The sequence below is a fragment of the Glycine soja genome, chromosome 8 (assembly GCF_004193775.1).
Source record: "Glycine soja cultivar W05 chromosome 8, ASM419377v2, whole genome shotgun sequence".
NCBI classification, from domain to species: domain Eukaryota; kingdom Viridiplantae; phylum Streptophyta; class Magnoliopsida; order Fabales; family Fabaceae; genus Glycine; species Glycine soja.
In genome coordinates this window covers 43,885,626-43,901,400 of record NC_041009.1, presented here as the reverse complement: position 1 = coordinate 43,901,400, position 15,775 = coordinate 43,885,626, and the positions used below count along the sequence as shown (strand labels likewise).

General features: G+C 28.7%; 2 protein-coding genes across 2 annotated transcripts; one reads left to right on the top strand and one right to left on the bottom strand.

Annotated features, from left to right (window-relative positions):
• Window positions 1-6,521: 6,521 nt before the first annotated feature.
• Window positions 6,522-8,741, top strand: LOC114424600 (NEP1-interacting protein-like 1). Its single transcript, XM_028391467.1, has 5 exons — window positions 6,522-6,821; window positions 7,270-7,421; window positions 7,953-8,036; window positions 8,137-8,316; window positions 8,545-8,741. The coding sequence occupies exons 1-5, from the start codon at window positions 6,674-6,676 to the stop codon at window positions 8,674-8,676; spliced, it is 696 nt and encodes a 231-aa protein (XP_028247268.1). The 5' UTR covers window positions 6,522-6,673; the 3' UTR covers window positions 8,677-8,741.
• Window positions 8,742-15,216: 6,475 nt separating this feature from the next.
• On the bottom strand, window positions 15,217-15,768 carry LOC114422839. The gene is made up of 2 exons (XM_028389380.1): window positions 15,671-15,768; window positions 15,217-15,605 (listed from the first exon to the last, which is right to left on the bottom strand). Exons 1-2 carry the CDS (start codon window positions 15,729-15,731, stop codon window positions 15,292-15,294), a joined length of 375 nt encoding a protein of 124 aa, XP_028245181.1. The 5' UTR covers window positions 15,732-15,768; the 3' UTR covers window positions 15,217-15,291.
• Between the last annotated feature and the right edge of the window lie 7 nt (window positions 15,769-15,775).

The following is a 15,775-nucleotide window of genomic DNA, read 5'->3' as shown; positions in this document are numbered from 1 at the left end:
GGCTTAGACAAAAGTTCTTCTTACTTTGTCTAACTCTTTTGCGTCCATGAAATGCTTATGTCTTAGAGACTATAGAAGAACATAGCTTTCAAGTCATAATAAACTTTTTCGACTCCACTAAGGTTCTAAAGCAACTTTGTTTATTGTCCTTTTGTGGAGATGGCACTTTTGTATGGTGCTTTTTTTTTATTATTATTATTGGAGTGTTACTTGAGTATTTGAAAAATGAATTAGCAAAAGTGGTTGTTGTACTTACTTAATTACAATCAGGAAAAACGTTTATGCCAAAAAAAAGAGAGGCAAAAAGTAGCTTGGTTTAACTATGCTCAGCAATGTTTATGATACATAAATTTATTTGATATTTAATTGTTTATTCCAAAACCCAGATCGGCATGTTTGTTAATTAAGAGTGGAAATCTAACTAAAATGTCTACCTGCATTCTAGTTGACCTTAGTGTTGTTTGCAGATCTTCCATATTTCTTTATATTATTTCATTATGTCATTATGTTAGTTATAGGCATACGCTAGCAAATGCATGTTATTGTAGATGATATAACACGCATTTCCATTTTGGTAAGTTATAGAAAGTTTCCATATCACAGTTTTACAGTTATCAACATGGATAAACAAGAATTGGTGTTCAATTTCCCTAACTTTCACTATGTGCACCCAAATTAAGTAGCTAGGTTTTGAGGATAATATAATTTTTCAACTTATTACTTTGTCCAAGTGCATTTCATCTACCATGTGATATGATGCTCGCTATAATGTATATTACTATATTATATCCCTTGTTAGTGCTGTGGTTATGTTCTTAAAGTAATAGCAACATTAATGATTTGTGTTCAGAAGGGATGATCCAAAACAATCAATGCCCCTGCCATTGCAACTACTTTAGTTGTAGCTTCTAATAATTCACCAGCCTTCCTAAAATCACTTTCTGCTGATCAACTACCACTACCACATGCTAAAACATGTACACCAAAGTGCTCTAATCTGATGCATATATAAAGGGTCCATCTCATATTAATGATGAATCTTGACTATACCTAATTTGATGCTCCCACATAGTGTAACACCATAACCCATGAACCGGACCACATAGTGTGGGAAGTGGTGCATTCATATATATATATATATATATAGTCAAGCAGCCATGTCATATTTAATTAATTAATGTGTCCATGTCATTGGGACTTATTGTGAATAAGAATAGACTCATACAGTGAGATCCAATTACCAACAAACAAATTAGCAGAAGTGAGATAGTGAAACCGTTCTAATAGTTTCAATGGCTGGTATGACTTACATTAGCATATGCAGAATTAAATATATTTAATGTCCATTTTTTTATACAGTCAAAACCAATCCAAACTCTATCATCCATCTCTTCTTATATAAGTCAAATATTGCAGCAGCATCCAATAACAATAAACTTTAGTGCAGCTTACCAATAGCATATATGCTCTTTATGTACAACTTCATCAGTGACACTAAAACAATATTATTGAATCAAAGACCAGGAACTGAAACGCATTCACTATAACTACATCATAAAAAGCAACATAGAGCTGGACCATCCGTGACTGGATATACTGTTTAGTTGGATATGAATATGTAAGAAACGTGAGAAGGGGAAGATTTTATAAATTTATTAGTTTCGCATATGTTCCAGATCAGAGTTCATTAATATTAAACTCTTAATAATTTGTAGTATTTTACTTTTTCTCTTCACCTGTTATAAACCAAACATAGTTTTCTTTCCTACACGTTATTTAAAATTCTTTCCCCCCTTCAAAACACTGCATATATGAGAACGTGCACTCTTCATGTCTTCATCGTTGGCTCCAATTGCTAAAGGAGATCTTCGAGCTGTCAGATAGTAACACTTTGTAACAAATGTTGAAAAAAAAAAACGAAGTCTACAACTATTCTTGAGGTTCTTTCTCTCGAATCAAATTTCTGATAGTATTCACTTTCATTGCCATAATTGATTGATATATGCTGTCTGTCATTGTGTAATCAATGATAAAAGCTTTTGTGTTGTTTTTTTGAAGCTATGATTCAATCTCACATTTAAGCTTCCCTATCCCAGAGTGAACCCACAGATTGAGGGTAGTGTATGTTTGGTAAATAATTATTTTTAAAAATAATTAGACTAAATGTATTTTTTATCTTTCATATATATATATATATATATATATATATATATATATATATATATAACTAATATTTTGTTTTGATTATTAATAAAAAATATTTTTTTGTCTATAATAAATATTTATTTTATTTTATTTTCCATAAAGCGCTACCTAATTAGGTTTTTAAAGCGCTATCTAAATAAATATGGAAACTAAAAAAATAAAAAAAAATTATTAGGACCAAAAAATTAAAAAAATATATTGGGGACAAAAACAAAAAATTGGTCATTTATTAGAGACAAAAAATAAAATTAAAAATTCTTTTGTGAAATTAGTAAAAAATAATTATATTTTTGTAATAAAAAAAATTGTTTAGAACGCTCTAATCAAAACCCATCGTATTTTGGTTAGGGATTTATTATAAAATAATTCCTCTAACTTTATTTTTATTTTCAATTTTTTTTTGTTTTTAATTTTTCTCCTAAGTTTATTGTATAACTCGTTTTTTAATTTGTAACATGATCTTAACAATGCTATTCTTGCATAATACTACCTTCATTTCATATCTATTCAAATTTAAGGATCATATGTATATAGAGAAAGAAATATTTATCAAGGGGTCTAATTCAATTGGTTGAACAGGATATGTGATTGTTATAAATCTTCTAATATCATGTTTAATTTCAACGGATAAAAAAATTTAAAAATATATAAGGGAAGTAATCTATTATTATTTTTGGACCTTTTTTTTAATATTATAGTTGTGAAGTGTTTATTGACATTGTTGATTATTAATTTTTGGCAAAAAACTTATCTCATCACCTTTGTGTGTTTACTCTTTTAATCATATTTTTTTTATGCATAAGACTCAAACTTGGAAACTTATCTAAACACTCATATCAACAATTTTTTTCCAAAACACCCTTATTTAAGTTAAAAAGGGGTAAAGGTAAAAAAAAATATAATAATATTTTGAATTTGTAAAATATCAATAGTTTTGAAACCAAAAGAAAATGTTAAAACATAAATATAAGTAGCAAAAGCATTATGTTGACTTAGGGTATGTTTGGTTTAAAGAAGAGATAGTAGGAAAAGAAAGAGGAAGAAAGAAATAAAAACAAAAAGTTAAAAGATTTTTTAAGTTGTTCTATAAGAAATAAAATGAAAGGAATGAAGATTAAAAAATTTATTTTTCTCTTATTTAATTGTATAAAAAGTAAAACAAAAGAAAAGACATGTATATGAAAAATGATATAAATATCCTTTTTTTTTACGTCTGACATAAATATCCTTAAAAAAAAGAAGTGTAAAAAATTAAAGACAAATTTGATCTTTTTACAAAAATCAAAACCTTCCTTTACTTTTCTATCTATTTTTGTACCAATGTATAGTTTCACTATTTGTCTTCCATCCTCTTACTTTATTTTATTCAATAAATCAAACGGATAAAAAGAATACCAATAACGATCAGATGAAGTGGTAGGAATTTGTGTTCTTCAACAAATAATCTAGAATTTGAATCCTAATTTAATCTTAGGTTAATAAATTATGTTGAGAGAAAAATATATATTTTATGTATGTTTAAGATCTCTAATAAAAATTTGTTATTATTTTCAATGAAATAATTTCGTATCAATATCATGATAAAAAGAATTTGAAATATATTTTTTTTTTTATCTTTTATGATTCCTTCCTCTCATGATGCACCTAATCAAACACATCATTAATGAAATAATGGATTTAATTAAGGGAACTTTAAAAAGGAAATGATTTTGATACTCTTTCTTTCATTATAAATTTTGTTAGAAGAAAAAATATGTATCATTTTAACATTTTAAAATAAATATTAATTTTTTTTACATATACCCCTCGTAACATTTTTTAGAACTATTGTTGTCTTGCATTGTTTCTAGACAAGACAATTAATAATGAGTTTAATTTTATAAAATTATTATGATCTTTTATCTATTTACTGATTTTTCCTAATTTGTGAAAATAAACTTAGAGATATCAAAATCTCACACAGTATTCAAATTAGCTGAAGGGAGTCAAAACTAAAGAGTCTTATTTCATTCATTGACATCTGACCTAACCCTTGTCTGCATTAGTATTTTTCTTAAATAAAAAAAATTGAGAGTAGGTAATCTGAGAGGAAGAGAAGATATTTTTAGCAAATCAAATAAATTGAGAGTAGATAAACAGAGAAACCCACGTTATTAGGCTAAAAAGTATAAAGCCATGTATCTACGGATCTACCCATCATTTAATGCAATTAAATCACTTATTCTTTATTGATCCACCAGGAGGAACCACCTTTCCAGCGCCCTTGTTTTGTCATCCTGTTTCTCTGTGGTGTCCTAAGTGTTGAAACTACCTAAAATTAGCCACTGAAATTCCATAGTTTCCAATATTACAAAGAAATGACATTAAATGACAACCGGAAAAAGTAAAATAGTCAATTCCAACATGCATTGCTGAATTTCTCCATGTGATGGCATTTGCTAAGCTCGAACTGGTATTGATTTAATTATTGACAACAACAGAATCACAACAAATTCAATGTAACAGGTTTGAACTTTGAATCTCAATTAGTCCAATGAGAAATTGGGGAGTCCAGTGAAGTACTAAAACTTGGTTTAATAGGCAAAACTTCATTCCACATCATGATTTAGAATTCAGGGTAATAGTGAAAAATAATTATTAGATGTAGATCCCTTTAGAGATCAACTAACGGCTATTTTGCCCATAGTGCTTAAATGTTAATTGTTGTTTTTTTTGGAGTTAATGGAATAGTTTATACTTTATACTTCTGTGTTTAGGCCTGCACCCAGCAAGCCCAACTTGGCAGGCCCAAGAAAGTTCAAACAGCCCAGTTCCCTATTTGTGTTCAGCACTAATTAAGTATGTGTTATGTCCTATTAGTGTAAGTTTGGTTCATATAGTTGAGCAACTAATTAAGTATGGTCTTGTTAACCTGGTCTTTTAGATTTGGTCTCACCTACTCCCCTTGACTTTCTCAAGTTGTTTTATGAACGCTACTTTTTCTTTGTTGTAAATATCAATAGTTCTTAAGGTTTTCTAAGAGTTTTCTCCCTTGCATCTTTTCATTCTCTTTTTTCTTTGTGAATTCATGGGTGATTCTCACTTAAAAGCTTGTTAGTTCTATTGTCCCAATGATAGTTGGGAAGAACAAGTTATATATTGAAAGATTTGCGAATCACACAAATAAGTTCTTGATGACAGTGTAAATTCACATGTCTTAATTTGTTAGTGGCTATATTGGTTCATACTTGATTGTGATCATATTGATAACTAGAATATCAGCTCAAACATCCGAATTCCTTATGAGTTGAGAGACTAAATTGAAGGGCAAAAGCATCACATCAGTGAATGAAATCTTAACTATAGACACTTCAAGCGCTAATAATCATCTACTATTCGAGAGGTAGATACAAAGAGCATTGGAGGGAGGGGACATGAACCTGACCCATGAAAAAGTTAAACTATTTGAATCTGTAATTTGAAAGGAGTGTGTGGCTGTGCATTAGTATAATTTTGGTTGAAATTGATTTTGCTATGTTTGGATACTTTTATTTTAAAAGCAAATAAATAGTAATATTCACTACAATATTTTTTATCAAACACAAAAAATATTTCATAATTGTTTGTAACTCAAAATTAATTTTTGGATTGAGAATTAATTCTTCAAAATTAAAACAAGCATATAAATATATTTATTTTAAACCACATACCTAATTCTAGATAATCCAATGAAAATCCAAACACATAGGAAGTCTAATACATCAATAGATGTTTGCACAACACATGATTTTCTATACCCAAAAGTAGAAAATCTAAGTGCATGTTTGTTTCACCGGTGCCTTAGCTCCCACCAACGTCTTGAGAAGCATCTCATGTGTCACTTGTGCAGTGAAATATATGGCAAAACAAACATAGTTTAGGTCATTAACTCACTAATCTCACATGAGTGGTAGAATTTTTAGACTCATCCATGCAGAAACTATCTCATGGTTGGTGTCAGGAATGTTACTCGGCCTCATTTGAGCCATGTAAGCAAAGACACTTTGCACATTATTTCATAAACTTTTTGCATATATTGCTTTTGGAATTTGGAGTGTCTGTAGATATCTTCACTTTCACTAACTCATTGGACTAACATTCTCACCCTATATTCACTGAGGGGCCTGTGGGCCTTTGAATACTAAAGCTCAACTAGATCACTTTGTAGTGCTCCCTGCAGTAACCTCTCTTTTTCTCAAAAACCATGTGGATGTTCCATCTACTCATTAAAGGGGCATAAATGTAATCAATGCTTTGCCGTTACATACTATATATAGTCCTCAGATTCTGGCAGCAAATATGTACCTTCTTGAAAGCTAATCAACGTGTCTTCTCTCACCCTTTAATTGCCACCGTGTAGCTTCATTATTTTTAAGGCAATATAACTCTAGCATTTTCTTATCTTTTCAATTTGAAGTGTGTATTTCTCAATCTCATCCTTTCATCAACTATGACCAAGTGGTTTTCTGGGATAATGGGCGCAACAACATGGTGTAAGGAAGTTTTTTCTTTGAGGGTTTTAGCTGGCAGTGTCGGTTATGCAGTTGATCTTTTCATAAAAGTTGTTATTGCTGAATTTACTTGCATTCTGGCACTAGGTAATGTGTTGAATTGCTAGCTATCTTAGCCTTTGTCTTGAGAAATTACTGATTCAGAGAATTCTGGCTAACTAACACATTGTTATATTATGTTGCACACTTCATAAATTAGGCATGTAAGTTGAGGTCTAAATCAAACATTCAGTTATATCATTCTTACAACCTTGCTTTATAAGATAATAATTAGTGCTTAGCATCAATCCTTGCAACAACAACAAAAAAGTCTTATCTCATTAAGTGAATTCGGTTATATGGATCACACAATGTTATTGGACTCAATTAAAGACTAAATCTTCAGAGATATTATTTATGGTTAGATTCTCCTTAACCGTTTTCCTCTAGTGTCATTCTTGATCTCCTTCTCCTCCATGCAACCTTTATCATAGAAACATCGGAAAATAATACATTCTATGGTGTTGTAAGTAGTAATGTTTGATCTTTGGTACAGGAGGGTCCATAATGGGGATAATTGCAGGAGCTATCAAAGGCCATACAAGAGGAGCTGGTTTTCTTGATGGAGCTTGCAAAGGAGCTGTCACAGGGGCCATTGCAGCACTAGAATTGCCAAACATTGCTGCTTGTGATGAGCCACTTTCTAAGGTGTAATACTTCATTCAAGTTCCATGGTTTGGCAATAGGATATATTCATATAATATCATATTATTTCACCAATGGCTAGTAGCTACACACACTTTTCATTTGTGCTATTGATCACTCACTAGTCTAAGTCCAAGGGCTCTCTGATCTGTGCCTTTTCTAGTTGTTTCTACTTTCTGCATATTACTGATTCAATAGTTAGGTCTGAGGTAAAGTTACTTACATATTTTGTTTGTTTAAGCAAATATTTGACTCAAAGATATGTTTTAAAAATTACAATAATTAAAGTAACATTTTAGAATATAGTGAAACTTGAAATGAAGTCTAAATAAAGTACATATGTGATACTTAAGAAATTATTTATGAAACATGAAATGAAGATAACAAAAAAAGATTTTCTCAACATATTCTAAATATAACAACTTACAAAAAAATCCTAAAAATATATATCATAGAATCAATGTTTTAGGCTTATGCCAACTAGCAATAACATCCTCCCATTTCTGAACTCTTAAATTTGATGTTGATATGTAGGTTGCCCTGTTGAGAAGTTTATTAAATGGAAAGATATTTGTGGAATGGATATGTCCAGCTGTTGCACAAGCCTATCAATGTCATGTAAGGATAAGTAGACAAAACTTATATAAATGTCAAATCAGTAGGCCCCATTAGAGTTCTTGATATGATAACAAAGCTTTGATTAAATTATTTTTTTCAGATCAGTGCACATGCAACATCTTACGGAGAAGAATCAGATATTTACAATGACGATATTGTCAGGGGAATCACAGTCAAAGGGATGGCTTGGAATATCATTCAAAAGCTTCCTGTTCAACAATTTAATTCCAGTAAAATGTTCAAATTATACAACGACTCATGCTGCTCAATTTGCTTCCAGGTGAGAATTTTTTTTCTGAGCCTGTGAAAATGCACGAGTTTAAGAACCAAAAGAAGTTAAAAAAAAATTTAAGATGTTCCTAAACTCTGAATTTAACATACAGATACCCACATGTATAGTATATAATTTTCCTTCATTTTTTGGTCAGGTATTTCTGGTGACTAGTTTATCATTACCTTGCCATACACAATGAAATTAACCACATTATCTTAAAATTATATTCTGCAGGATTTTGAGTATGAGGAATTTGTGAGGACACTTCCCAAATGTGGCCACTTTTTTCACTCAGTCTGCATAGACAAATGGCTAGTCCAACAAGGATCATGCCCCATGTGTAGAATTTTTGTTTCAGATTTATGAGTTTGCAGTTGAATTGTAGTTGGAGATATCGCTTAACATTTTCAAAGAAAAAATTGGGCACGTAATATTCTAGTGTTATTATTTGTTAATAATCTATTTTTTTCTGTTATCTATTATCTATTATATAATATAGTGTTTAGAATAAATTTTCATGTGATATTTTTAAAAGAATAAATATAAATAAATATACATTTGACAATGTTACTAGTTTTTTAATACTGTACTCAATCTCTAATTATCACTATTAGTGATAAAGTTATTGACTTTTAAAAAGTTAATAAAAATAATTTTTAATTTGATTTTCAATTTATAAAAATTTACACTGCATATATATTGATTTTTTAAGAAATTTAATTTATCAATTAACTTAGTATTGATATATATTTTTCTTCATTCTCCAAATGTGCGTAAAACATAAATAGAAGAGTGTAGTAAATGTTTCAAATCCTTTAATTAAAACTTAAATTAATAAATTTATTTTTTCTAGTTATTCTGTTCCAAAATACTATGAAAAATAATGCATTTCATTCTCCGAATATACATAGTTGGGAAACAAAAGAACGAATAAATATTCCAATCCCCATTTTTATAGTAAAGACCACAGAGTTTTTCATCCCAATTATTAGAAAAACTTAAAAAATTACCCAAATAATATAAGTGAAAAATTTGTTTACCAAGTGAGAAATTTCTCACTTCTATATTTTGGTTTACGTTTATTCGATGATTTCAAGGTTTATGATGTTGTTCCTTCTTTTATTTATAATGTCATCAGGCTGATATACAGTCTACCATGTTTCCCGTACGTGGACCTTAGTTTTTTCTGGGCTGTTAGCCCTCTTTATTCACAAAAAAAAAAAAATGTGTTAAATAACACAATATTAACACATCATCATTTAGAGTGATAACAGTAAAATTTGTTAAATATTTGAAAAAAGATTAATGGGAAGATCGAAAGTACACAATTACGCTACATGAAAGAATAAAAAATACAATTAAATCTTCAAACTAATAACTAATTATGAAAAAATATATATTGCTCTCTGCATTCTATCATTCTCATGTGTTTGCATAATTGAAATTTTCTACGTTTTGAAAAAAAAGAGAATTATATTTACCAAATGAAAGTATCATATTTTTCTACTGTATAGGATTTGAAAGCATTATTTTCTAGAGAGAGAAAAAGTCACAATAGCAAGACTAATAGGGAAAAAAAATGAAATTTTAAAATAATGAGAATCAAATAGTCAATAATTTTTAATGGAATAGGAAAATTTATATGGTAAATCTATAAATAGGAAAATTTATATGGTAAATCTATAAATCTATGTATTGCTCTCTGCACACATGATAAAAAAATAATATTTATGGACTATCTAGTAACCCAAAATCTGGCAGAATTTCTCCCAAAAATAGAATAAATCTCGTATTGAATAACCTATAAAGACATATCATATATATATATATATATATATATATATATATATATATATATATATATATTAACTAATAGGGATTTTGGTCATACATACTAATCATTAAGATGTCTTAAAATATGATTATTACACCATAAGCATATCTATAAGATAAGATCATCAAAATTTCAAAATAAAGTGATTTTTCTTATATCTATGACTACCCTTATTTTTACAACTGTATTATACTAGAGTTACAAAAATACTCTTTATCAAACATAATGGAGGTTTACTAAAAAGATAAACAAATTCAAGTTAGCAAATCCCACGAAGTCACCTACTCCCACTATCTATGTATATGAGAAAAATAAAATGAAATAAGGGCTAAGTCACAAAGACTTAGTGAGAGCATAAAATATAAAGCGAATAGAAAGGAAAATGCAACATAACATGAGTCTTTAGATTCAACAAGAATTTAAATGACATTAAATAAAAGCGAAATAAATACAAATTACTTTTAGAAACTATTGTATACTCCCTTGAAAACTTTTACAATTACATATAAACTTGTACTCAAGAATATTAATTTTATAAACAAACTTTCATTCCACTATGTACACATAGACTACATTATTTCTTCGTTGCAACAAACGGACACTCATAGTTACATCATCTCTTCGTTGGAGCAAACAGAAAGTATATATATACTATGGGTATTCGACTCATATGTTACATTATTTCATCGTTGTAGCCTATGAGTATTTGCTCTACATTATCTCTTCGTTGTAAGGAACGACAATAAATCATAAACTCACAATAAATAAAATAAAAATATAATCCAATATTCACTCTTAAATATCTCACCGAAAATCTCAAAATAAATTTCAATCAAGTAAAAATAAGCATCTCACTTTATTCTCAAGTACTCATAGAATTTCAAAGATCACAAAAGAATATATTTTAGAGTTTACTTGTTTCTCTTTAAAGAATTTAAAAATTCCACTAAATAGATTAGTTACTCACACCAAGAAAAAAATATAATTAATGTCTTTCAATGCTGTTGGGAGGATCAACCACCATATTTTTCACAGGATTTAAGCATTTAAAATAAAAAGAACAATAAATTAGACAAAATTCTCAACTTTAGCATACATAGAATTTTGAGGAAATCACAATAATCCCTAATACTTAGTTTTATAACCCTTCTCACATAATCCATAACTAAATTAAACTATGTTATAAAATACTCATTCCTTAAAGAGATCAAATAAAAATTTTAAGAAAATGAGTAGTGTTTCCTTTTACTTCAATCAGTTTCCCATGCTTGAGAGTGATACAAGGATACAATAAACTTGATGAATTTTGGAACAATGGAGAAAAATGATTGGAAGGTTGAAAGATTAAAAAAAATGGAAAGAAGAGGAAGGTTTTGAGAGATGAGGGTGGATTATTGAAAGAAAAAAAAAAGAGAAATTAGGAGAGGGGAAGAGAGGACTCTCTAAAAACAAAAGGGAGAATTGTTTTTATTTTATTATTATTATTATTATTATTATTATATATATATATATATATATATATATATATATATATATAAAGTGAAACGGTGTGTTTCAATTAATTTATTGACGATTCAACTGTTCAACTGGTGGTCGCCTTAGTTTTTATTATAGCAAGATCTATTAATGTTAAGTTATTTAGAGGTAACATAAAATGACAAAGGAATCAAGAAGCAAAATCAACATACTTAAAATCAACGATTTATTGAAGCATTACAATGCTTGTAAACCAAGCTATAGCCCAAATCGTCAATAGATTGTACCAAGCTTTAGCACAAGATATACTTGAGGAAATGGGATGAAATGGAAATAGATTGTACCAAGCACAGTTGAATACGACAATATCCTTTTCCAATAGGTTTTCCAACATTAACAAGATAAACACCTTGCATGTAAAACCTTCAAAAGTAAGGGGTTTATTTGCTCGGAGGATTGAAATCCCGTGCAATTCAACATCACAATTGTTTGAACACATCCACACCAGTTGCTGACAAGCACAGTCCATTTTTTCTTTCCTTCCATTATATATTCGGACTGAAATTGACCTACATGGATATCCTTTAATGAACATTGGCTATAGCCTAACATCATAAAGCATAGAAGTTAAGAAAAACGATTTATAGAGATTTTATGTTTTATACATTGAGAGGAAACATCCCCTTGAGAAATGAGGACAAAGAAGAGTATTATGTTGAAAATCTTGATAGTTGAATTAGTCATTTCAGATAACACAAATACAAGGTACAGTTCTTGAATTTATTTAAGAAAAGAATAACGTTGTATGTTTGTGTTGTTTATAGATGAACTTGTTTGGTCAATATGATTTCTGTCATATATTCAAGAACGGAACCAGAAAAAGTTATTAAGGGAGCAAAAAGTAAACACATGATAACCAAAATAATAAAAAAATGATTCATTTTTATTATTAATAATGATCTAAAATTAGTTTAATAAAAAAATAAAATGTTTTGTATCTTATAAAAAATCAACATTATTCATTTTTTTCTTAGTGAATTTTTTTATACAGGAGTAAGCTAAAATAGATTAAAAAAAATTAAAGAATGAAAAAGAAATTAATTTATCTACCAAATTCCAAATATTGAAAAAATTTAGTTAACAATAAATGGAATTATCGGTAAAATGAACTAAAAGCAATTTGAAACAAAATCACTAAAGTATATTATAATGAAAAAGCAATTTAAAAGCAAATAAACAATTAAAATTAAAAACGTATGTAAACAAAAGTAATAATAATTAAAAACGTATATCTATAACATATATCCATAAAAAGTAAATAAGCCATTCAAATTGTAACGTATGCTAAACATTTTTAGTACATACAATTTATTATTTTATGTATTTTGAGTTTTAATAGATAAAACTTATAGAAACTTAATTGTTGGGAGGTTTGAAATGGTGCTGAGAATCAGGAAAGCAAAAGATGAGAAGAGGGGATCATTTTTTTTTTTATCTTAACCCTATTTATCAAGGAAAAATAAATTTTGACTAATCTAAAATTCAATTAAAATATAAATAAAATATAATTAAAAATTATTTTTGTAAAAAATTAAGAAGGTGGAAAGATATATTATATTAGTACACGTTCAATATATATTTTTTAACCGGAGGCACCTGTCCATAAACCATGATTCTGCCCCTGCTGATATGCAAGGTCATTCAACATTAAGGCTTATTAATTTTGACTAGAATGTTAATCACTTTTTTATAATAAAAAAATACCTCTCTTCTTATAGATTTAGTTTCATACATTTTCTCTTTTTTTTAAGTAAAAATAATGACTATTTCACTCTCATTTCTTAGAGTATTTTTACTAGTAGATATCAAATTGAAATCTTTGATCACCTTTTTGTGAACCTCATAACACACCACGTAAGATTTAAGATTTCTCTCATTTTTTTTTAGTGGTAAATCTCATTTTGTAATCTTAGATAATTTGTAAAAGGTCTCACATTGACTTCACTTTTAAATATTTATTAAATTAAACATAATTAATTAAGTAATTAAATTTAATAAAATATGAAAGGAAAAATTTATAAATATTTAGAAATAGGAAAATGAACATAAATTTAATTTTTATTTATGACTAAATGTTAAGCAAATGAAAAATATATAATTTGATAATAAAAAATGCAACACATTAATGCCAAAGAAAAATTAAATTTCATTATTGTTGTGACGATAAGTTCCCAAGTATGTCCCGCGAGTTTAAAGTTGTTGATGAATTCCTCTTGAATGCATAACAGGTCTTGTTTGCAAGTACGTAGCAAAGTTAGGAAGAGAACCAAGAGACACTTCAACATTTGAAATGTCATTATCTACGTGATCATAATCAACATCGACATTACCATTAAATGTATATCGTTCGTCTTCAACAATCATGTTATGTAATATAATACATGTCAACATTATATCATTCATTGTATTCATATTTTAGGCATACAATGGACCACATATAATTGTGAATCGAGATTTAAGCACATCAAATGTTCGTTCCACATCCTTTCTAACTGCTTCTTGACATTTTACAAATAATTTTATTTTAGGAACTTGTGGTATTGGTATGGTCTTTACAAATGTGGTCCCTTGTTGTTGTGTCGCACGTAAATAGCTCATGATTTGTTCATCATTATCGTCATCAAGTGTTCCATAAACAATTTGTTTCCAAAATCTTTCAAAGTCATTATTTTGATTCATTGTATGAATGATTGATTGCATAAACGAGTGAAAGAAGAAGATTGTTTAAAGGAGACGTGCAAGAATGAATGAGAATTGAAAAATTAAATAGCAAATTATACAACGACTAGTTTTGCAATAACTAGTTTTATAACAGTTACTTATGCAACGATTAGTTTTATAACGACTACTTATGCAACGACTAATTTCATAATGACTAGCTTTTCCTTATCTTGATAATTGTTGGATTGATCGAGGAGGTCCTTATTCAGTTGGACCAGATCATTTTGGAAGATGTATCTCATCCTTTTGTTGTTTATCAGCCTTAATAAAATCTAGTAATTCCATCGTTAAAAAAGTAACTCATTATTTTTTTTCAACAAATATTAATAATTAATTTGTTAGTTGTTTTAGTAAAAAGATCGAATCCGCTACTTTTCTCTCCTTCTCTTTCTTGTTCACTATCCAACCAATTTTATATCTCCAAGGTAACAAATTATTGATACATCATCATCAAATGCCAAATTAATAAAATTTGTTAAATGTTTAATAGAAAACTAGTAGACAAAATTGCATAATTAGGGAGGCAAAGTTCTTTTTTGTTTTAAGTGGCCTTAATAGTATTTAGAGCAAGATCTATTAATGCAAGTTATTGTATTTTTTTTCCACGCGTCTTCTCCTTTATAAGAAATTTTATACAAAATATAGTTGGACATTAAATATGGACACTTCTACTATTGGAGATTGAAACCTTGATTCATCACTTTATGGGAGATTAACCGCTTCCTCTAGGTCCAATCCCATGAGTTGCAAGTTATTGTATTCTAGATAATATAAAATGACATAAATGAATTGTGAAGCAAACTCAACGTACTTAAAATCACATTTTATTGAAGAATTACCGAGCTTTGTAAACAAAGCTAAGCTAAAGCCAAAACTCATTGGTTTTACATTTAAGAACAAGAAATGACTGAGGAAATGGGACTAAATGGAAATGGAACGTCCCATGCATATTGGAATTCAAAAACATCTTTTCCAATAGGTTTTCCGGAATTAACAAGACAAACACCTTGCAATGGTTGAAACTTCAAAAGTCTTGGGTCTATTGGTTCAATGGATTCAAATCCAGTGCAATTCAACATCACATTTGTTTGAACACATCGACACCAATTGGAGACAAGCACATTCCATTCTGGCATTCCGTTCACTATATTTCCTGATAGAAATTGGCCTACATGGAGATCCTTCAACGAGCATTGGCTGCAACCTAACATCATCATGCAGCATAAGAGAAGTTATCAACAATAAATTATAAAAATTTATGTTTCATACCTTGAGAAATGAGGACAAAGAAGAGAATTATGTTGAAAGTAATGATAGTTGAATTAGCCATTCTAGATCACACAAATGCAAGGTCTAATATTATTGAATTTATTA